We start from the raw sequence: 24,551 nt of genomic DNA, 5'->3' as shown, positions 1-24,551 counted from the left end.
ATCCATCAATCCATCAAGAAACCTTGCTTTCATTTTATTCTTCTAGGGGAGGTTATAAATCAGAGAATTGTAGGACTGGAAGCGACCTCAAGAGGTCGTCTAGTCCAGTCCCCTGCACTCATGGACAAACTGGAGAAATGGTCTGAAGTAAATAGGATAAATTCAATAAGGACAAATGCAAAGTACTCCACTTAGGAAGGAACAATCAGTTGCACACATACAAAATAGGAAATGACTCACTAGGAAGGAGTACTGTAGAAAGGGATCTGAGGGTCATAGTGGATCACAAGCTAAATATGAGTCAACAGTGTAACACTGTTGCAAAAAAAGCAAATCTCATTCTGGGATGTAGTAGCAGGAGTGTTGAAAGCAAGACACAAAGTAATTCTTCTGTTCTATACCACGCTGATTAGGCCTCAACTGGAGTATTGTGTCCAGTTCTGGGTGCCACATTTCAGGAAAGATGTGGACAAATTGGAGACAGTCCAGAGAAGAGCAGCAAAAATGACTAAAGGTCTAGAAAACATGACCTGTGAGGGAAGATTGAAAAAAACTGGGTTTGTTTAGTCTTGAGAAGTGAAGATTGAGTGGGGGCATGATAACAGTTTTCAAGTACATAAAAGGTTGTTACAAAGAGGAGGGAGGTAAATTGTACTCATTAACCTCTGACGATAGGACAAGAAGACTGGTCTTAAATTGTAGCAAGGGCAGTTTAAGCTGGACATTTAGGTTTAGGCATAAAGTTGCCGTTTGTCGTGATTTTTGTAGTACAGTGCCAGTGTTGACTCTGCTGCTGACATGTCCTAGTTTACTGGCCATTCAAAGCATCCCAGCTCATCTTTGGTAAATAAATTGTGGTGATATGTGACAAAGCTGTGATGTTGCACTGCTGTGTAACAAAGGAGGTCAAGGCACTACAGTGAAGCATCTTGGTCCCACTGGATGTAATTTAATGAGCTGTGATCCTCAATAGTAGTGTCGGCCTGTTGCTTATTTTTCATTTTTTCCCACCCAATGAAAATGCTGGCTTTCAAAAGAAGTCTGTTGAAGTCCAGAAAGCACCCACAATTCTGTTTGGCATGACTGAGAGGTTTTGGAGCAATTAATTCTGTCGGTCCAGATTAGTAGATCAGAGCTTGAGTAAAAACTAGTACAAATGACAGCATGCAGTGTTCAGGGATTGCCATCTGCTCGGCATTGTGACATTTATTTATTTAGCGTGTGCATCATCGTCTAGCCAACGATGGCATCTTCAGTTCTTCTAGGCCACTGCTGAACCTAGTCAGCAGGCATTCCTCGACAATGTGCATCATCGTCAGTGTTGTGCCACAGCTGCACAAAGGGCTGTCACAAAAGCTCCAGCGATGCTAGTTGGCTGCACAGAGACCAAAAGATAGCTATGACTGGCTCTTGCCGGGTCTTCTCTCTAGTCAGAATGAATTCCCCTCCCTCCACAAGTGCTGAACCTAGGAAGCTATACACTGCATTAAAAAGAGCATGATTATAATACATTTATTTACTGTATATAAAAACAGAGAAAATAGTTTAGATAGATAGTGTGTAGTGTGTACCACCCATAAGAAACTCTCTAATTAAAGTTAGAGTTCTATAGCATCAGAGGGGTAGCCGTGTTAGTCTGAATCTGTAAAAAGCAACAGAGGGTCCTGTGGCACCTTTAAGACTAACAGAAGTATTGGGAGCATAAGCTTTCGTGGGTAAGAACCTCACTTCTTCAGATGCAAGTAATGAAAATTTCCAGAGGCAGGTATAAATCAGTATGGAGATAATGAGGTTAGTTCAATCAGGGAGGGTGAGGTGCTCTGCTAGCAGTTGAGGTGTGAACACCAAGGGAGGAGAAACTGCTTCTGTAGTTGGATAGCCATTCACAGTCTTTGTTTAATCCTGATCTGATGGTGTCAAATTTGCAAATGAACTGGAGCTCAGCAGTTTCTCTTTGGAGTCTGGTCCTGAAGTTTTTTTGCTGTAAGATGGCTACCTTTACATCTGCTATTGTGTGGCCAGTGAGATTGAAGTGTTCTCCTACAGGTTTTTGTATATTGCCATTCCTGATATCTGACTTGTGTCCATTTATCCTCTTGCATAGTGACTGTCCAGTTTGGCCAATGTACATAGCAGAGGGGCATTGCTTGTTCTATAGCAATTACTCTAAAATACTATGGAATTCAATGGCAAATGAGATCCTTTCCATAGATGTTTTGAACCAGCATATAGGGTTCCATGGCTGGGATAGAACTAATCCTGTTGGATGGCCAAAATATTATTTGGGAACCATTTCCTTCACTATTAAATGCTATAAGACCTTTTCATCAGGGCAAGGCCAATTCCATCCCATGAATTGGGTGGGGAACAGAAGTACTAATGGTCTGCTTAAGGCTTTCACCTCACTTCTACAATCCGCTGTAACCCCAGACTTGTCTCCAATGTGTCCTGCCCAAGTTTTATTATCCTGGTGAGCTAGAAACCACCGACACTCGGCTCTCCCACTGCAGGATGTGAATAAGTTCCCATTAAAACCAATGGGAGTTCACATATTCTGCCATAAGAGAATCAGGCTGCAGGTCATTCCCATGTCTACTGCATTACAGTTACAATAGGCATGGCTGCTTCCTAGGCACGGAGATTAGCTGTGGCAACTAAATCTGTTGGATTCAGGAAATATTCTGTGGTCTTCCGCATTTTGAAATACATCATTCTTTTGACAAAACCGAAGATGTCAGAAAGAATGGAAAAGGAAGGGGTGTGTGTGTGTGTGTGTGTGTGTGTGTGTGTGTGTGTGAGAGAGAGAGAGAGAGAGAGAGGAGTGTTGTGCTATCCCTATATCTTTCTCAGGACGAGTTATGTATGGAAAAGGGCCCAATAAGCCCACTACTTATTCAGATACTGTGACATGTCTATGGTGTCTCTATCTATCTCTATATATGATCATATGTAGATAGATCTTATATACTTTGTCTTGCCCAAGCTGAAAATTGCTCAGAACGTTTGCCAGCGACAGTATCTCTTACTTTGGCTGCTTTATTGTTGTATTACTAGCTGAATGCCCATCTTGTCACAAAGGTGTGGCAGCTGGGCCACATAATCTACATCTGTGCAGTCTCCTGTATGCAACCAATGAAACTGTTGCATGTAAATTAGCTGTAGAGTAAAAGGGGTGATGGGCTCAGTTACCTCTGAGATTACAGTGGTTTGGACTCTTGGCATTGCACAGATACATGTCTTGCTGTCTCACCGTGTCATTCGTGAAGTCAAAATGGCTGAAAATGTTAAAATTGCTTAGTAACAGACCACAGATCTCAATGGTGATTGAACCTGGTGATGTTCTGAACAAAAAGAGCTCTCCACCATGCTTGTAGCTGTTTCCATTGCTTCCCACTGACTCCGGAGACATTCTAGGCTTCCGAGTGAAATAGACAGTTGACAGTCCTGGGATGTTATTGATAGAGAGAGGCAATAAAGCTGACTATTTAAGATCAGAGACTTTACAAGCAATAAAATGTAGCTAGAGAAAATACGCATTTCTACTGAGCCCAGAGAAGCAAGCTTTCTCTGTTACCAGCCGAAATTAATGTCAGCATTGCGGCAGTCATGCACCGCTGGCAAATAAGTGTGGCTAAAGAATCAGGTAGCTGGGGTCTGACTTTTTAATTCAAATTTCTCTCTTGGTGGATTTTTCAGACTCCTGTGAGGGAAACTGACATGGGAAGCAAACTCCAAAAACAAGGAATCTCCCAGTCCACTAGAGTTCAGATATACAGACCACTAAAAAAATACTGCAGCTGAGCACAACTAGCATCAGGATACACAGGGAAAGAGGTGGCCTCTTTAGATATCCAGAACGTAGGTCACACAGGGCTTTATACTGAGTTTGACACCAACATCTTGCATGGCACTCAGAAGCAAAATCCGAAGTAAAGCAAGCTGTTGCCTTTTACTGAAACTTTTGGGTGTCTTTCAAAGATAACCCCAGACAGAATGCCCTTCAGTAGTCCTGGCTAGAGTTGATCAAATGCCAAAAAAAACCACCTGTGATGAGCTGTACCAGGCCCTTTAATGCCCCTGCTGGAGGCCTCAGGGGTCTACCACACCCTGCCCCAGGAAAAGGAGCAGGGAATGTGGGTTCTCCAGGCCTGCCTAGAAAGGCTTCAGGGAAGCAGCCAATCTGAGTTCAGCAAGCTCAATTAAAAGGAGCTGCAGGGCTTGAGACATTCAGTTGCTGGCTGGGACCAGAAGGGTGAAGAAGGAAGGACTGTGAAACTCTCCAGGCGAGTTGGCCTGAGAGAGACCTTGCTCAAGCAGGGAACAGACAGAGAACCCTGAGGTCAGGGTGAAGAGGAAGGAGCTATATGGGAAGTGGCCCAGCGAAGAGCAGCAGTGATGGAGTTAAGTGAAGCAGCACATGGCTGCTATTTGTATGGTCCCTGGGTTGGGACCCAGAGTAGTGGGTGGGCCTAGGTTGCCTAAGACCCAAGAAGGGGATAAGGCTTGTTTAGAGGCCCAAGTGAAGGGCAGGACTTAAAGAACCCCCTGGGAGAAAGCCCTGGAGGCAGTGCACTACACCAGGCAGATACGGACTTAAAACTAGCCCAGAAGGGGCAAAGAACTGAGCCCAGAGACAGGGCTGCCGATAGCAACCAGGGCACTGTGATAGGTCCAGTTGGACTTTTATTACCCCGGATGGGGTTTGTTTGTTCATGCATAGAGACTGTGTTGGCCAGAGGGCTGGCCACTGAAGACCCACCTGATATGGTTCACAGCAAGCCCAAAGATGGCACTGGAAGAGAGAGAGAGAGTGTAGTCAAGTTTGCACCTGACCAACAGAAGGCACTCCTGAGAGGACAGTGTCCCCAGTCACACCACCCTTACTTGAGAGAGAAGGTTACAAATTCCTGGCCACGGGAGGTGTTAAAGAATATATTTCGTCACTGCTAACTGTCTGAGATTCCAGATCTCAGTGTAAACTCAAAAGCCTGTCTCTTCCACCAACAGAAGTTGGTCCGGGAAAAGAGATTACCTCATCCACCTTGTCTCTCTGAGATTCCAGGAGCATTTCTGATTGGGGTCTTGATGACTTTTTCTTTGAGGGAAGCCAGACTCCTGCATTCTTGCAGGAGGACATCAACAATTGCTATTAACAGGAGAACACTTCTTTCGGGCTGGTCTTTCATCACCGGTGAGTTCAGAGATGGAGACCATAGCTCTCCCAGCTCCTCTAAACAAGCAAGAGGGATTGAAACTCAGTGTGACCCTGCTCCCACATCACCAGGCAATCCAGTTGGGGGAGGGGGGTGGGAATTCACAGCAAAAAAGGATCACCTCTGTATCCAAGTAAAGACTATCCAAACTTCCATACAGTTCCCTTGGTCTAGCCTTGGGAGATGCTGTGTTAGAGGATAAGAACATTTTGCTGGCCTTCCCCACAACCCTGGCATGGGAATGTAAGAGGTCTCTGTGATCAAACACAAAGTGTGATGACCACCACCAGTGCTCCAGCCTCTTCTCACTGCTTCATCAATTCACCAGCGTGTGAAAGATCTCTCACAATACCCTATCCGAGCACAAAGGATCATCATAATGTGCTACCAGACTCTCAGCAAAGTGCCCCAGCCACTGAATAGTGTCTGCCCTCGGAGAATTCCAGGCAGAAATAGCAATCTACACCAATGCCCTCTCTAACCTTGCCGAGCTGCTGTTTTCCATAGAAACTGTAAATGAGACAACAAGGAATCGCCATCTGAATTGCTTTCAGAAAAGATGGAAGGTGAGGGAGCTGGAGTACTTACTGTGTGGGGATGGACTGAGGACAGTGGAATCAGCAAGGCGAGGGACAGGTACAGTGTGCAAGAAGGTGAGCTTAGCTATGGGGAATAAGACCTCAGAAAAGCTGCTGACTAACTGGACTGCTGTTCCCTGATGCAGCTTCGCAAGCTGGCTGAACAGTTTGCTGCAGGATCTCATGCACGGCACAATAGGCGAGGGAGGAAAAAGGCATCTTGTAGCAGCAGCTACAAGAAGTTAGCTCTGATATTTATTAGCAAGTGTTAACAGTACAATCGGTGCTGTACAAGACACAGGAGACATGGTCTCTGTCCAAGAAGCTCACCCGCTACCTAGGTGGAGAACACAATAGAGAACGTCTAGAGAAAGTTTTAGAGTGGTAGCTGTGTTAGTCTGTATCAGCAAAAAGAATGAGGCGTCCTTGTGGCACCTTAGAGACTAACAAATTTATTTGGGCATAAGCTTTCGTGGGCTAAAACCCACGTTGCCACAAGTACTCCTCGTTCTTTTTTCTAGAGAAAGTGTTATCCATATTCTGCCCCTCTCTCTTCCCCTCCTCCCCTGACATTTATATAGGGGTTGATCCTGCACTGACTGAAATCAATGCGGGCTTTCCTATTGATTCCAATTGGCTCAGGATCATATCCATTTGAGGGTTACCTTTTGTGAGCTGACCCTGTAACCCAAAATACTTAATGAGGAAGAATGAGAATAGGAAAAATAGGTTATCGAAGTGCTTTGGAACAACAAGAGCTCTGACTGCCTCTGTTCCCTCTAGCCATACCTGCTGCACCACGAACAAAGGGTTAAATAGAAGTTATCCCCAGATAAACATGTACACAAGGTAAACCAATCCCTAGGCCAGCCAACATAGAGAGCAGGGGGGAGAAAGTCGATTTGCAGAAGACAATTTAAAAGAATGTACTGAGGCTTAAATGCGTATTATATACTATTTCTTTGCTTCTCGGGCTGAACGGAACAGAAGGCCATTAGAAGTTACTTGAGAATTATGATTCACGTACATCAAGGTGGTAGCGAGGAGGCAGTTGTGATGGTCTATCTTCAATAGATCAATGGCATTTCTCATTTGTGAAAACTCTATTACATAAATGACCAAAAAAGAGGAAGGATGTTCTTGTGGTTAATACAGGAGACAGATTCAGGAGATCTGGGTCCAATTCCCATCTCTGCTGTACACTCCATGTGACCTTGAGCAAGTCACTTCATCTGTATGCTTTGGTTCTCCCATCTATAAAATGATAAACAGTACTTCTGTTGTCTGTCTTGTCGATTTAGATTGTAAGTCTCCGTCCCAAAGTGAAATCTCTTACCATGTGTTTGTATAGCCCCTAGCACAATGGGACCCTGGAGTTTGTTTAGGGTCTCTAGGTGGTATTGTGATACTAGTAATTATAAGTAGTTATAGTGGTGATGAAAAATTTTCTGTAATTTTGAAAAAGTGGCACTTCATAAGTATCAGAGTTGGCCATAGATTGTTAGGCCAACATGCTGTTCATGTGCAGAGAACACGCTTTCCAAGCTGATCAATATTGTCTCAACGATTCCTTGTACTCCCCCGTTGGTCTGCCGGTATCCATCTGTTGTCATTTGTCTTATGCTTGGTTTGTAAACTCCATGGGACAGGGACTGTCTCTTTTTGTTCTGTTTGTACAGTGCCTTGCGCAATGGTCCATAACTAGGGCTTCTGGGAGCCACAGTAATACAAATAATAAATAATAGTAATAATAACCAAAGGGACCACCTGATCATCTAATCTGAGCTGCTGCACATCACAGGCCACTAAACCCAACCCAATTATCCCTGCATGGATTAGACTAAAATATCACAGCCCTCTGGAGACTATAAACTATTGTGTCAAACACTGGACAGACCTGTCCATCAAACAATATACCAGACAAGTAACACTTTGCTGAATGTATGATTAGATGGAGATTATTAGACCCACTGTAGAGCTTATTGGCGTGTGTAAGCAATTACTAATTGAATAATAAATGTTCAAATACATTATTTGATGGATACTGTTCATCAAGTCTTGTGCTGTTACTTACTACACATATAGCACCGACTTCAATGTGAGCCATGACTGTAAGATTTTAATTGAAATCCCTAACAAAGAGGAAGTGCTATTGATTCACTGATTTCGTTTTTGAAAATGTGTTTTCCCTGTAGTGCCTTTGATGAATCTAGCCCATTTTAATCATCTCAATGCGTTTCCTTTGATTTATTTGAAAAGCCTAGTGCACCAGAGCCCTCATTGTCCATGTGCTGAGAATAATATAACAGGAGGACTCGGGTGGGAGCCAGGAGAGCGAAATGTTCTACAAAAAGGCAGCACATCAGCTGCAGAATGGTCATTGTCTGGGTCTTCAATGCAGTTCTTCTTTTTTAGCCTGAGAGTTTCAAAGCCAAGCTGTGCTTCATTGGGACATGGTGTGGATGCTTCGGGACTAATTCTGCCTGACCTTATACCATTAAACCCCAGTGTCAGCCCATTGATCTCCATGGAGTTCCAAAGGCCTACAGCTGAAACAAAGCCGTGGTGAATCGGGCTCCCTGTGAATGCTCACTGGGACACGGAGTACTGCACCCATTCTTTGTATGCTCTGCAGCCAGGAAGAGGAGGAGAAAGCCAAAGAATGTTGTGGTTGTAACTCTGGGTTTCTTGTTGAAAAGGAAACTCTGTTCTCGTTTTAACAGGGCTTTGAGAATTTGAGTCAGATTGAACGTGTACTGCTGATATGGTGATGGGAATCCATATAAGTACATACTGCTGAGAGCATACATATTAAGGGCTTGTCTACATTACCCGCTGGATTGACGGGCAGCGATCAATCCAACGGGGGTCAATTTATCGCGTCTAGGCTAGAGACAAACGTTCTCCCGTCGACTCCGGCACTCCACCAGGGCGACAGGCGCAGGGGGAGTCGACGGGAGAACGTCAACTGTTGACTTACTGCAGTGAAGACACCATGGTAAGTAGATCTAAGTACATCGACTTCAGCTACGTCGCTGAAGTTGCGTATCTTAGATCGATTTCCTCCCCCCCGCCAGTATAAACCAGGCCTAAGAGCAAAATTCTGCCCTATTTGAAAGCTCAGAGGATCGGACACCATCCAGTCAGCAATCTCAGGCTTCCTATCCAAATTCAGATTTAGGCCCCAAACCTACTTAATGTTAAGAATGGGAGTAACCCAATTGAACTCCGTGAATAATGTGAATAAACGTAGGCGTGCCTTCACATATAGCGACATTGTAGCCTTTTACTGAAGCTGCTTCTATGCGAGAACTTCTCCCGTTGCTGTAGTTAATCCACCTCCACTAGAGGTGGTAGCTAGCTCGATGGGAGATCTCCCGCCAACTTAGCACTGTATACCCGAAGGGATTAGGTCAGTATATCTATGTCATTCAGGGGTGTGGATTTTTCACACCCCCGAGCGACATAGTTTTACTGAAATAGGTCTGTAGTGTAGACCTGGCCTTACTCACATGCATAACAGTTTGTAAGATCAAGGTCATAGGGTCATATTCTAGGTTTGGATCCATGCACACTTGGGTGCCACACACTTCAATGAGAGTGGCACCCAGAGATGGGAAAGCCAGACTATGGCCCGTAGCTTCCCTGCAATTATATTTACAACATGGTTTTTATCCTTACGCTCATGTGATTGGCTTTGACTTCTAGTTGTAATGCAGAGCATAATGTAGAATGTAAATCTAATAGACTTTCCCGTGGCTTAACGTATTAGTGAAAATTAGGTTGATGGATAAAGTCTAAAAGCTCCAGATAGTAAAAGGTTCTCCTGGAACTTTCTCTAACGCATTAGCAAATTCCGGACTGCAGAAAAATGTTAATAAAATGGAAATGTGCTATTAGGACAGTCAGAAAATTAACATTATAGAAAATATGAATTCATTAACTATGTCCAGCACAGGTAAAAATACAGTAGTAATTTGGCTAGACAGGGATTTTTTTTCAACATAAAAAGGCTATTCATTGCACAGAGCTACATTAGTATAATGTTGTGGCTGTGACTGCAAATGTCATGCAATTCAAAATGAACCAAAATCCTATGTTCTATCACCGCTATATCTGAGTGCCATCTGAGTAGTCAGAAATAAACACAAATAGTAGGAATCTATCTCTCTTTCTTCCTTGTCAGCTTCTAGGAGAAATAGTTTAATTGAGAGAGAGAGAGAGAGAGAGAGAGAGAGAGAGAGAGAGAGCCTGCTCCCAATAGTTAATGCTAGGAGAAAAATAATATTAGGCTAGAAAATCTGATGCTTTATGATGTAAGCCAGTCTTTATTGGGGATTAAGATGAGACCTTCATGTGGGCCAGGTTATCCCACACCTGCCTACTATGGGGATTTGTGCATCTTCCTCTGAAGCAGAGAGTCAGGATACTGGACCAGATGGACCATGAATCTAATCCTGTCTGGCAATTCCTGTGCAGGTTTTGCCATTGATTTCAGTGAGAGCAGGTTTGGGGTCTTACTGAGGGACAGCAGTCAGAGAACCCCTGGCTTGCATCTGATCCAGCTCCCAGTAAAGTCAGTGGCAAAACTCCGATTGATGCCAATGGGAGATGGATTGTGCCCTTGACCCTCTTAGCTAGATCTAGTATTTGTGCTGTGAGTTGGTCATACACCATTTGACAAGTACAGCGTTCAGTGATTTTGGACGACACAAAATGTTGGCCAACCAGTCCCGCTATTTGCAAACCTACCCAGTGTTTCAAAATATGCAACAAATATGACAAGTGAAGGAATGGAGGTTGATGGATTTCTGCAAAGAACCCTGTGATGGGGTATTGGCATGCTGCTCACAAGGTTCGAGATTAATCATTGAAAATGACTAGTGAGTTGAGTACACACATTTGATGTTGAATACATGTATTCAAGCAACTTCAGCAGCGCAGTTTGCCTGAAAGGGATTTGAATAGAAGGATGATGATGATGATGATGATGCAAGAGGCTTGGATGTTTAGGCTTGCTGATTTGTTTTCCTGGCCTCCCACTCGCTCCATAATCCCTGTAATCTTCACACTGAAGTCTTTGATTTCCCATTTAGTTGCTCCAAAGTGACATTTCAGTTTATTTTAAGAGCAAAAACATGTGAAATAAAAAGTATTTCACGATGCTTTTGAAAAAAAATATAAAATACAAGTTCCTCTTGTGTTGTGCTGACAACGGTCCAGGCATTATTTCTGTTCTGTACTGCTGTTCCCTTTTCAGCAGGAGCTAGACAGATCTCTCAGTATTTTACACAATTTCTTTTTATAAAAGACCTCCATATAAGGTAGATGTGTGGTTATTCCAATCCCCAGTTAATAGCTGTAGGTCACGTTCGGCATTAGTGTAGGACAATCTGAGGGCACTGGGATACTTCATGTTCTAAAGGACTACGTTAATCTAAACGGTTAGCCTGCAAAAGGCAGATAAAATATTGTCCACATATTTTCACTAAGTGTATTTGTTCAGTAGAGCATTGACAGAACTAGTCTGAACATCAGGAAGATCACAGTTAGTTTTCCACCGTGATTCTTCTTCTCTGGTGCAACACTACCATCTTGTGGCTATATATGGCTCATCTTTTATCTAACTGGTATGCTCAGTTCTCTGACACAGAGCCAAGTGCAAAATCCACTGAAGTCACTGGAAGGGGCAGTGACTTCAGTAGGCTTTGGGTCAGGCCCTTAGATTCACTAAGGCAGCCAATAGGGTTGATGGGAGGCAGGCAGGGGGCAATTCCAACTTGATGACAGAAAATTAATGTCAAGTATCAGAGGGGTAGCCGTGTTAGTCTGAATCTGTAAAAAGCAATAGAAGGTCCTGTGGCACCTTTAAGACTAACAGAAGTATTGGGAGCATAAGCTTTTGTGGGTAAGAACTTCACTTCTTCAGATGCAAGTAATGGAAATTTCCAGAGGCAGGTATAAATCAGTATGGAGATAACGAGGTTAGTTCAATCAGGGAAGGTGAGGTGCTCTGCTAGCAGTTGAGGTGTGAACACCAAGGGAGGAGAAACTGCTTCTGTAGTTGGATAGCCATTCACAGTCTTTGTTTAATCCTGATCTGATGGTGTCAAATTTGCAAATGAACTGGAGCTCAGCAGCTTCTCTTTGGAGTCTGGTCCTGAAGTTTTTTTGCTGTAAGATGGCTACCTTTACATCTGCTATTGTGTGGCCAGGGAGGTTGAAGTGTTCTCCTAGGGGAGCGCAACAAAACTGATGAAAGGTTTAGAAAATCTGACATATGAGGAAAGGTTTAAAAGAAACTGGCCATGTTTAATCTTGAGAAAAGATGAGTGGGTGGGTGGGGGGTGATCACAGGCTTCAAATATGTTAAAGGCTCTTATGAAAAAAATGGTAAGGTTAGTGTGACCTCAACAAAATTAATAGTAACAACAAGCGGGAAGGAACACAAGCCAAAATAGGGAAAGAACAGGTCAAAGGATATTTAGGTAAGTTAGATGTATTTAAATCAGCAGGACCTGATGAAGTTCATCTTAGCATACTCAAAAAACTAGCTGAAGCAATCTTGGGCCCATTAGCAATTATCTTTGAGCACTCATGAACAATGGGTGAGGTCCCAGAGGATTGGAGAGGAGCAAACATACTACCTACCTTTAAAAAGAGGAACAAAGAGAAGCCGGGGAATTATGGACCAGTTAGGCTAATGCTGATACCTAGAAAGATACTGAAACAGATTATTGAACAATCAGTTATAGGATAATAGAATTATAAGGTATAGCCAACATAGATTTGTCAAGAACAAATCATGCCAAACTAACTTAATTGTCTTCTTTGTCGGGGTTACTGGCCTAGTGGATGAGGGAAAATGGTAGACATGATATATCTTGATTTTTGTAAGGTTTTTGACACAGTCCCCCAACATATTTGCATAAGCAAATTAGGGAAATGTGGTCTAGATGAAATTACTACAAGGTGCATGCACAACTGGTTGAAAGATTATTCAAAGAGTAGCTATCAATGGTTTGCAATCAAACTGGGTAGGCGTATCTGGGTAGGATCAGTCCTGGGATCAGTGCTAGTCAGAAAAGGACCTACGGATTACAGTGGACGAGAAGCTGGATCTGAGTCAACAGTGTGCCCTTGTTGCCAAGAAGGCTAATGGCATTTTGGGCTGTATAAGTAGGGGCATTGCCAGCAGATCGAGGGACATGATCATTCCCCTCTATTTGACATTGGTGAGGCCCCATCTGGAGTACTGTGTCCAGTTTTGGGCCCCACACTACAAGAAGGATGTGGAAAAATTGGAAAGAGTCCAGCGGAGGTCAACAAAAATGATTAGGGGGCTGGAGCACATGACTTATGAGGAGAGGCTGAGGGAACTGGGATTGTTTAATCTACAGAAAAGAGAAGAATGAGGGGGGATTTGATAGCTGCTTTCAACTACCTGAAAGGGGGTTCCAAAGAGGATGGATCTAGACTGTTCTCAGTGGTACCAGATGACAGAACAAGGAGTAATGGTCTCAAGTTGCAGTGGGGGAGGTTTAGGTTGGATATTAGGAAACACTTTTTCAGTAGGAGGGTGGTGAAGCACTGGAATGGGTTACCTAGGGAGGTGGTGGAATCTCCTTCCTTAGAGGTTTTTAAGGCCAGGCTTGACAAAGCCCTGGCTGGGATGATTTAGTTGGGGATTGGTCCTGCTTTGAGCAGGGGGTTGGACTAGATGACCTCCTGAGATCTCTTCCAACCCTGATATTCTATGATTCTATGATTCATTAATGACTCAGATAACAGAGTGTAGAGTCTGCTTATAAATTTTACAGATGACACCAAGGTGGAAGGGATTGCAGATACTTTAGTGGACAGGATTAGAATTCAAAACGACTTTGACAAATTGGAGAATTGGTCTGAAACCAATAAAAAGGAAGGAAAAATCAAGTACACAAATACAAAATGGGGCATAACTAGATCACAAATTGAATATGAGCCAACAATGCGCTGCTATTGTAAAAATGGCTAATATTCTGGGGTGTATTAACGGGAATATCATATGTAAGACATGGGAGATAATTGCTCTGATCTCCTCACTGCTGGTGAGGCCTCAGCTGGAGTACTGTGTCCAGTTCTGGGTGTCACACTTTAGGGAAGATGTGGACAAATTGGCGAGAGGCCAGAGAAGAGCAACAAAAATGATAAAAGGTTTAGAAAACCTGACCTGTGAGGAAAGGTTAAAAAAACTGGATCTGTTTAGTCTTGAGAAAAGAAGGCTGAGGGGGGACTTGATAACAGTCTTCAAATATATTAAGGGCTGTTATAAAAAGGACAGTGACCAATTGTTCTCCTGTTCACTGAAGTAGGACAAGAAGCGATGGCCTTAATCTGCAGCAAGGGAGATTTAGATTAGATATTAGGAAAAACTTTGTAACTATAGGGAGGTTGTGAATTCCCTATCATTTGAGGGTTTTAAGAACAGGTTAGACCTGTCAGAGATAATGTGGGTATATGTGGTCCTCCCTCAGCGCAGGGGGCTGGACTAGATCACCTCTCAAGATCCCTTCCAGCTCTTCATTTCTATGATTCTGTATCCTTATATTCTCTTTTTCCCGTCAGACATGCATTCATAGATTCTGAGGCCAGAAGGGACCATTGTGATCACAGAACTTTCCCAGGCATTGCAATGACATTTGGTTATTATGGGAAACAAACCAGTTAAAAAAAAAATCATCTGTGCTAACCAGATGTCATTTCTTTCCAGGTTGGGAAGTGGATAACATGGGGCAAACTCATCCAGGTAGGAGGCAGTTCTGTTGGCTTCCTAGCTTTTATACATCTTCTCCCGGAGCTCATCTTTCTAAATCGCTCTGGGTTATGATGGGCCTCAGACTGAAAATTTAGACAGACACCTGCTATTTTTGTACTTAGTAAATATTGGTAGTACAATAGCACTCATGAGGGGAAATAAAAAAAATTATGTCTTTTAAAATCAATTTAATCTAAATGCTAAAATGTCTTACTCAGAACCATATGGTTATTGCATAATATAGGGCAGAACTAAGGTTGTTTGGGTGCCTTAATTGTGCATTTCCATACTTTAACATGTTTGGATTTCCTTTAAATGTTATATTAACTCTTATTATCTTGGATTTATACTGCTTGATTTGTGGATACATTACAGGGACATAGTGGGTATTTTATCCTAAATTACTGATCTGCACTCTCAACCTTAACTTCATCTTATTGTAGATTTTAAAATGTGTGTGTGTAAACTTTAACAGAAGTATGTCCGTCATTCAAACCAGAGGGTGAACCCATATTTGCAATTCCATCTTTCCCAAAGGCAAAACAAAACAGGCTACTTATTTAGGACCCGATCCAAATACCCTGGAAATCAGAAAGGAGACTTTCCTGGACATTGGATCATCAAACCCATATTGTAGAAGCTGTAAACAAAATGTCCTCACTCTATTTCTGGTTTTGTAGGTGATTTTGACCTATTGGATAGCACAGGCCAAACTCCCTTAGGTAAGGAAAAGAAACAAGGATGCTTTATTTATTTATTTTTACTCTGTTCTAAAGGAATAACCCAGCTTTCTTTCCTGCCAGCTGGAAATTATTTTTCAGATCAATTCTAATTATAGTGCCGCACTTAGTTGTGTGTTACTTTTAGCAGCATTATGAAGATCTATTCATCAATTGAATGCCACCGTCTAACAAGGATATAATTATAAATTATATTTACTACTGTAACAATAATTACTGAATGGTGTTGAAGAAACCCAACCTTGTGATTTAGTAGCTATTTCTGCAGAGAACTGGGAGCTGGTGTGCAACAATAACGTCCTGAAATTCACCAAGTAATGGAATGCTCACAAAAGAATGCACTGATTAAATAGGTGCATTCGGTTCCATTTATGGATGAATGACATGACTAAAAAATAAGGTCCGTGCCATTGACATGATGTGCTGCCTAACCAAATTGCTCTAAAAATGAAAAATACTGAGCAGCAGAAAATCCTCACGCAAAAGCTGAAATTGTAATCAATTCTGGTGGAGGTTCAATCCCAACAGAAGAAACGGTAATGGCTCAATAAATCGAAAGCATTCTACAGTTCTGGCTTGCAGGGCATTCCGAAAAGAATTCAGTGCACCCACATGCACTGGTCTAATTTTTCAGTGTCGTCACAAGAGCTACTCCTCTGGAACAACCATGTGCTGGTAGAGTGTTCTGGGTAATTGGAGATGTGAACGAGCATGTTAGCTGTCCTTCTTGGCTTCAAAGTCCTCCTCTTAAAAACTTCCACAACTGCAGTTTTTGGACTGAAGCTAAGGTTTAAGTTACGAAGTTGTCCGGCCAGGAATTGTGTGGTTATGCTCCAGTCAGTAAAGGAAGATGTTTCCTGTGGTTTGGTTTGGCAATGGCATTTTCCTTGTGACTTATTTTACATGATGCTTGTATCCACTCCAGATGTAGGAGACATCAGCAGAAACTGCACAGAGGATGGCTGGTCTGAACCTTTCCCTCATTATTATGATGCCTGTGGGTTTGATGAAAATGAAACAGAGTCTGAAAATCAGGTAGGAACCCTTTAAAATGAGGAGCAAGTGAAGAACAGTGCACACGTGTTAATTGTATGGTTCAGGGCTGAGCCATTCGACATTCATATTATTCGTGTTATTCATATCCATAAATATGTGTTCAAAAGAGGCAGGGCTTTGCTTGTATTCTAGCATTATACTGCATATTTCCATAATATTAATACATACCGTTTATGCAGCATGTAGCTCTTATAAACATTAGTTAATTAATCCTTACAGCAGTGTTTCTCAAACTGGGGTCACCGCTTGTTTAGGGAAGGCCCCTGGCAGGCTGGGCCAGTTTATTTACCTGCCCCATCCGCAGGTCTGGCTGATCGCGGCTCCCACTGGCCACGGTTCGCCGCTGAAAGCCAATGGGGGCTGCTGGAAGCGGCGGCCAATAAGTCCCTCGGCCTGCGCCGCTTCCAGCAGCTCCCATTGGCCTGGAGCAGTGAACCGCAGCCAGTGGGAGCCGCGATCGGCCTGACCTGCAGACAGGACAGGTAAACAAACCAGCCCAGCCTGCCAAGGGCTTTCCCTACACAAGTGGCAACCCCAGTTTGAGAAACACTGCCTTACAGCTACTACGGCATATAGTCTGCCATAAAGTAAGCTGCTATGCCTTTGAACAACCTAGGAAGTAGTCAGTGCAATTGCAAAAATCTAGTTTACAGTCACCTCAGTAAGGTACTAAGCCACAAACAGAGCCAAACCTATGCTAACCCTGGTCATTATACATGGCACGGGAGAAGTAAATGAAGACATCATGTATGAGCCCAGTCCCGTTCGTGTTTCTCATCCAAGCAGTCCCATTAAGAGCTGAGGTGAGTGGAATTACTCCCCTGAGTGAGGTGAGCAAGATCTGGCCCTATGTGACAGTACTATTGGTGACCATGTGCTGTTTGTTTCTCAAGGATTACTACTACCTCTCCGTGAAGGCTCTGTATACAGTGGGATACAGCACGTCCCTTGTATCTCTCACCACAGCAATGGTTATCCTGTGTCGTTTCAGGTGAGTCACCAGATATGAGTTGTCGCTCATCTCTGTAGGGTGAACAAAAGATCAGTGCTCAGGGGACCAAAAACAATCAAGTCCTCGACCTCAGGAGTTACAAAAATAAGATGCAAGACGTCCCTTAAAAATCAGATCTTTCCAACGGGTGGTGTCATTGAGTCTTGGTTTTGTTCATATTTCAGTGCACATGGGATTGGAATTTCCAAAGCACTCAGCATTGGCCTAACTCTGGTCAATCTTAGGTACATATCTGGCCTCTATTACCATAATATCTGAACACTTCATGATCTTTTAACATATTTATCCTCACAATATCCCTGGGAAATAGAACAGTGCTATCATACCCATTTTACAGATGGGAAAAGGAGGCACAGAGAAACGTAATGACTTACCTTAGGTCACCATCCTTCCTCTCCCAAATCACTGATTAATGAAATCTTGAAGTCAATGGTAAAATGGCCTACCTCTGTTCCTAGTAAGGCAAATTGGACTATTACCATTGACTTCAATGAGAGAGGTTAGGTTAAGCGCTTTTGAAGGTGCTGCCCATGAAGTCTTCATGGAAAGTTCTGTAGGAACCAACTTTCACACCTGTGTACTCGCTGTCCAGGAAAATTAAGCACAGATATTATCAAGGTTCTGATGAGTATCATCTCTTAAACCAGGAAAGCAAAATTCCCCTCTGTCTAAAAACCTAAACCAACAATGCAAAGATTAAAAACTGAATCCAAATTTTTGGCTAAAATTCAATAAGAGATGCCAGCATTAGAGCAAATGCATTTAAAAATCTTCCATAGACATAAAATATTTTTTTGTCACACAATGCACAGTTAGCCGGTAGAATTCATTGCAACATAATATCATCAAGGCCGTGAGGTCAGTAAGATATTAAAAAATGCTGCGGTCTCCCAGCCCCATGGAAAGCACAGAATACTGTTTCCTGAGTTGCTGGATTGCCTGGGATCACAAATGTTCAAACTCCGGGTATTCAGACATGAAACCACCAGTCTTGATGTTGTATTCTTAAGAGAGAAATCAATCATCCACCCACCACCCCCATTTCCTCTCTCCTCTTTCTAGGAAACTTCACTGCACTCGGAACTTTATTCACATGAACCTCTTTATTTCATTTATTCTACGAGCAATATCCGTCTTCATCAAAGATGGGATTTTGTATGCGGAACAGGAGATTAACCATTGTTTTATATCTACTGTAAGTAGAACCAAAGCTGGAGTCCATTTTTTTTTCTCTAATGACAATGATTGTTAAATATTTGTATTAATAGTTGGGTTGGTCCTGCTTTGAGCAGGGGGTTGGACAAGGTGACCTCCTGAGGTCTCTTCCAACCCTAATCTTCTATGATTCTATTGCAGTTGCTCCTGGAAGCGCCACCTGAGATCTGTCCTTCATTGTCCTTGACTCATACAAATGCATAGTAAGAGAGAATCCAAACCTGTATCATGATCAGCTTCCAGTGTAAACAGCACCTAACACAATAATGTCTTGGTCCATGACTGGGGCTCCTAGGTGCTACAAATAATAACACAAGTAATTGTAATAACAATAAACAGTGAGAGAAAGGGAAGTCATTTAAAAACAGAGTGATGGTGGTTTGCAGACGTCCTGCTACTTCCATGATGTGAGATCTTTTGGGTTGGTTTTGCTTGTTAATGTTGTTGTTATTCACACACCCATATTGTGAGTTTGGGATCCGGGGTAAGAGTGTGGTAAGGAGGGAAGGCAGAAGGTGAACAGCTAAAAGGAAAGAAAAAGGGAAGAGAATGAGTTCAAGGCAGTCTGAGGGGAGGCAGGAATAAAAGAGAGAGAGGAGCCTGGAGTAAGGCTAAAGTGAACTATGAGGGAGGGAGTTGGAGCAAACAGCCAATCATCACAAGGGAGATGGCTATTAGCCAGGATGGGCAGGGACAGTGTCCCTAGCCTCTGTTTGCCATAAACTGGGAATGGGTGACAGGGGATGGATCACTTGATGATTGCCTGTTCTGTTCATTCTCTCTGGGCACCTGGCACTGGCCACTGTTGGAAGTGGTCTGTCCCAGTAGGGCCATTCATATGTTCTTATGTCCAGAATTAAGACTAAAAAGCACAGTCTGGTGCCATCAGTAGAGCCGAGAATTCACTGCTGTAGCTCAAGCCTTGCTCCATCCAGGCAGTTTCTCTATTCCCCAAGCCTGGATGGCTAGAAGAGGATAGGGCGGAGGGGCACAAGAGACCAAGTGCCCCTGGATGAGGGATGGGAGTCTTTTTTAACACATCTGGGTTGGGGAAGAAAGAAGATTGTTCTAACAGACACTTAAAAATATCCTAGAACTTCAAACCATGGCTGTAATCAGGACTGGGTGAGCGGGGCAGCCGCCCAGGGCTCAAAGCCACAGGAGCGGAAAAAGATGAGGGGGGGGAACTGTAGGGGATGCAAATATGCTTGCTTGTCCTGGATGCTAAAATGCCTATTTATGGCTCTGCTTCTCTAGAATACCCCAGTAAAGTTCACTTAGTGAGGATAGCTGTTTTGCCTTTGCGCAGCAGCATAGGTTCATGCCTAATGCTGGCACGGCAGTGCCATGTTGTAGGAGTGACTGAATGGTGTGTAACAATAAAATACATAGATATTTTTTAAAATATATCAAAACTTTTTTGACCCTCAGGAAAAGTTCAGTTTATTTGGCTCCATTTTATGAGTAACTTTTTTGAGCTGGTTCTTACTTGATCCAAACCCATCATCATTCTGATGAACATCTAGATGAGTTGCTAAACTGAGGTCTCTCTTGCCCATCCACTTGTGATGTAAAGTCCCATGATTCTTTTCCAAAGGAAGAGACGGTTACTCTACTTTCTTCGTCAGCCTTTTCTTTCTCACTTAAACCGATTCCAACTTCTAAGGGTATGTCTATACTTTGAGCTGACGGTGTGATTTCTGGATCAGAGACAAAAAAAAATTTAACGTGCTTGAACAAAGACTAGGAGTGGATGGGCCATTACACAAAGTAAAACTATTTCCCCATGCTTATTCCCCCCCTACATACACACACACACACAGTTCCTCATATCTCCTTGTCAATTGCTGGAAATGGGCCATTTTCATTACCACTACAAACAGTTTTTTTTTCTCTTCTGCTGATAAAATCTCACCTTAACTGATCACTCTCCTTATAGTGTGTATGGTAACACCCATTGTTTCATGTTCTGTGTGTGTGTGTGTGTGTATATATCTTCCCACTGTATTTTCCACTACATGCATCCGATGAAGTAGGATGTAGCCCACGAAAGCTTATACTCAAATAAATTTGTTAGTCTCTAAGGTGCCACAAGTACTCCTGTTCTTTTTGCGGATACAGACTAACACAGCTGCTACTCCGAAACAGCTCAGAGACACTAGATCAGATTGAATTTGACAAATGGTTTTGGTTGAAATTTTTTTTTAGAGAGATTAAACATTTTGTTTTGACCATTTCATTCTGAAACATTTTGTTTTGACTTGTTGACTCAAAATGGCATTTCAAATTAATTTTTGGCCAATTAAAAAAAAAGGGAAAAAAAAGGAGGGGAAACCACCACAGATGTCCAATTAAAAATGAAATACTCGACCAAAAAAATAACAACATAGTTTTGAGGCCACCGAAAACATTTTGAGTTGACTGAAAGAGTTTTTTTGCATTTTTGATTTGGTGAAAACTTTGTGAAAAAAACAATTTTGGTTCCTATCAAACCAGAATTGTTTTAAAAAAAATTTGGTTCAGCCCTCCCAAACCGAAAATCCATTAACTCAGCCCTACTTCAGCAGTTTCAAAGTTTCCATGAACCTCAAATCACAAGTGATGAGTCCCACAGATCCTACATTCTGGTGGCCGGATCTTTGGTTGACATAAATGGGTGTAGCACCATTCAAGTGAATGGAGCTATTCCAGTTCACACTAGCTGAGGATGTGTCCAGGGGATGGAGTGTCAATGGGAGGCAACCAGGTGTCTCCTCCCCAAGCTCCAGGGATGAGCTTCCAGTTTTCAGGGCTATTCTGTGATGTCATTTTGTGAGTGGGTGATGTCGCAGGTTCAATATCATCCTGTTGACATGCAACATTGCAAAGCCAAGTCTGCTCAACACAATGTCTGTGTAGGGTTCAGCAGAGTTTGACAGAGTAGATTTGTAGTTTTGTCTAAAACTTTTTCCCGTTTGCTTTGTATGGTAAATCACTCAGCTTTCTTCACACTTATCCTCACTTTTCATTTCCTGACACTGAGTGACAGCTTCCACCAAATTGCACTGAAGTAAAATTCTGAATTTTGCACAGTAGGGTGCATCCTTTATGAGCCTCTTAGCAATCTCAGGCCTTTCCACACTTTTACTTCTATTTAATACCCCTCCTTAGATTTCTCTATACAAAACTGGATTCTTTTTCTTACCTGCACTTAAAGCATGGAGGACTATAATCTAGCAATTAGCTGCCATTGTCGGCATGCACCTTACTACTAGTAGAAGTTCTTAAGCTTCCTGAAAGCACTCATAAAATACCACCTAACTGCAAAAATTGGTTTTCTGCCCTTTAGAGCTGCACTCTTTAAGTGGCTTTTAACAGTTTTCATAAACTCTTTAGATGTATGTATTATAAAATAAAAGGCAAGGTTGTTTTACTTGTTGTTAGAGGATTTTGGGATCTGTGTCTTGTTCTCGTATCCCCATCAAACAGGGGTGAAACAGCAAAATAACTTTATTTGTGCTTGTTTTTTGTAGGTGGAATGCAAAGCAGTGATGGTCTTTTTCCACTATTGCGTCATGTCCAACTATTTCTGGCTGTTCATTGAGGGATTGTACCTTTTCACCTTACTGGTGGAGACCTTTTTCCCAGAGAGGAGATATTTTTATTGGTACACCATCATCGGCTGGGGTAGGTGGCATTTCTTACATGGGTTTTGTTTATTTTTAACCCTAATGCATGCCAAAGACTTTACTCCCCCTACTTTGTTCTTGAAATGAGGAGTTGACTGAGAGCAAGCGAATGAGTGTAATCAAAGCAGAAGCCACCTGATATTTTCAGTCACTAACTCCAGGCACTTGCATTTCTATGCTCTTCATGTGTTTGCGTGTACAAGTGTGTGTGACATTTAGTCTAAATGGAGGGCTTCCTTACCTCCCACCCCAAAGCCCCAGCGTCATAACCATCTTCCTTGCCCAATTTGAGATGAACTAGACCTCCTTTTGGGAGTCCTCAGCAGTGCTCATAGGCAAGTCATGTGGTTGGCTGTAGAACCATGTAGACCCAAGAGTCTTTCTTTCTGAAGAAAACCAACATGCCTGTTGTAGCACTCCAAGAAATCAAAAAAGAAGCAAACCAAACAACCCCCACTTCTCCATTGTATGTGGAATAATTGATGTAAGGTTTTTTTCTCCTCCCACTGGTATTACAGATATGAGTATTGCCATTATAAACCAAACTGCTTCTTGTCTCCCAGTCTAGCCATACCTGCATTAAAATAAGGAGGATTTTGCATCACTGGCAAGCATACAGTTTCTTTTAGGGGATTTCTCTTTGCAAGAAGAGTTCTTAATGTTCTTAATAGGAAGTTTTCTGCTTATACAAATCAGATATAGCAGCTCTGGCCCATTCCTTGAGGCTTCAGTCATGTCTGAAAGCTGATGGCTGAGTGGAAAGCATGTCTAAGTAAGGCCTGCTTCACAATCCAGGGATGGATAGGTAAATAAGTGCTGGTTATCTTGGAAAGAAACAAACCGTGCTTTAGAGGATCCTGTGATAATATGTATTGTGCTTATATTGGATGTGAATCTTCTGGGACCGAATTCATCCTTCACGCATGTTAATCAGACAGTATGTAATTGAAATTTTGGCTAAGAATCCAAGATGCCAGACACAAGAGAAACCATTGATTGCAGCTGCTTGTCTCAGGTTTAATCACATATTCTCAAGGTTAGGCCCAATGTTTTATGTTTTGTAAAACAAGTTCCCTTCAAAACTGATCATGGATAGAAATAACTTCTTAGAGTCATTTAAAAAACAGCAAAGAAATCTGAAAACGTTTACAGCTCTGGTTCTTCCGATTTGTATTATTTTAGCACGTACGGGCCCCACTTGGGTTCAGAGCTCCATTGTGCTAGGCCCCGTATATACACATAAGAGACAGCTCCTGATATGAAGATCGTGCACTCTAAACAGACAAAGAGTAGGAGGGGAAAGAGAGTCACAGAATGATGAAGTGAGAAAGCCAGGTATAGAACTCTGGTCTTTGTGATTCTGAACCAGAGCCGTAGCCACTTAACAACACTGCTTCTCGCCTCAGCTGTCATCTAATCTAAAAGAGCAGGGCTCTGTGCCTAGGCGGAGCCCACTGAGTTTAATGAAACTCCTTGCAGGTGTAAAGCTCCAGGCCCATGTCTGTTAGCGCAGCTGAATATAGTGTTAAATATGAGAACAATATAAGACCGCCTACAGACATACTGACCAAGGGATTGTTGGTCTATATAGTTAAAGAACTACCAGTCCATAGTGCAACCCTGTCTCAGGTGAATATTTGATTTCAGGATCATAAGTTCCCCAGAGCAAAAGATGTCCAACACTTCAAGGTGCAGGGGGCTGCATGCATAGGAGTTGAAGGGTGGTCCGTGCTCTGCAGGGCTGAGACCTTCACCAGTGTTTTGGAGGGCCCCAAGTGCATTGTCAGCACTCAGCATAGAATTAATGACAATTAGAAATGTGGATGCTTTTCTGAACTATTCAGTCCTCTTAGCCCTGCCAAACAGGACTGATGATTTCAGGAGAGATCATATCTTCTCATGAGATTTCTTGTAATTTCTGCTCTCGATAAGGGAAGAAATTCTCTCTGCATGAATAGGCCTTTCAGTGGCATTTTGATGCTACTTTTACTCTGACCTTGCCTGGAACCTGGAAGTGCAGAAGCATGCAGGGGAGAAAATAATAAAAGGAGATGACATAACTCTTGTCTGGTGTGCATGTGAGTGTTCTCATTACAAGATGGTCCCAGATCAGAACAGCCGTATACAATACGGAAGCAGGGACGTGCACAGGAATTTAAATGTGACCCTTGTTGGAGGGGCACGTTGAACACACACATTATATACATTAAACCATATCAACACACGCACAAACACCATATGCACAGAAATAAACAGCAGTACACTCATCATT

The 24,551-nt window shown here is 42.6% G+C and overlaps 1 protein-coding gene across 17 annotated transcripts in view; it reads left to right on the top strand.

The window, feature by feature from the left end:
• ADCYAP1R1 (ADCYAP receptor type I) overlaps positions 1–24,551 on the top strand; it is a 178,836-nt gene that overhangs the window by 107,677 nt on the left and 46,608 nt on the right. For 9 of the 17 annotated variants that reach the window (XM_005286324.5, XM_065582655.1, XM_008170768.4 and 6 more), the window contains exons 5-8: positions 16,254–16,363; positions 17,278–17,375; positions 18,459–18,591; positions 22,124–22,277. In XM_005286324.5, coding sequence (XP_005286381.1) covers positions 16,254–16,363; positions 17,278–17,375; positions 18,459–18,591; positions 22,124–22,277 — 495 coding nt within the window. Of the gene's footprint in view, positions 1–14,543; positions 14,580–15,268; positions 15,311–16,253; positions 16,364–17,277; positions 17,376–18,458; positions 18,592–22,123; positions 22,278–24,551 lie in introns of all 17 variants that reach the window. The other 8 variants (XM_065582653.1, XM_042859825.2, XM_042859833.2 and 5 more) reach the window with 2 other exon arrangements.

The sequence above is a fragment of the Chrysemys picta genome, chromosome 2 (genome assembly GCF_011386835.1).
Source record: "Chrysemys picta bellii isolate R12L10 chromosome 2, ASM1138683v2, whole genome shotgun sequence".
NCBI lineage: Eukaryota > Metazoa > Chordata > Testudines > Emydidae > Chrysemys > Chrysemys picta.
This window is presented reverse-complemented; position numbering and strand designations above follow the sequence as displayed.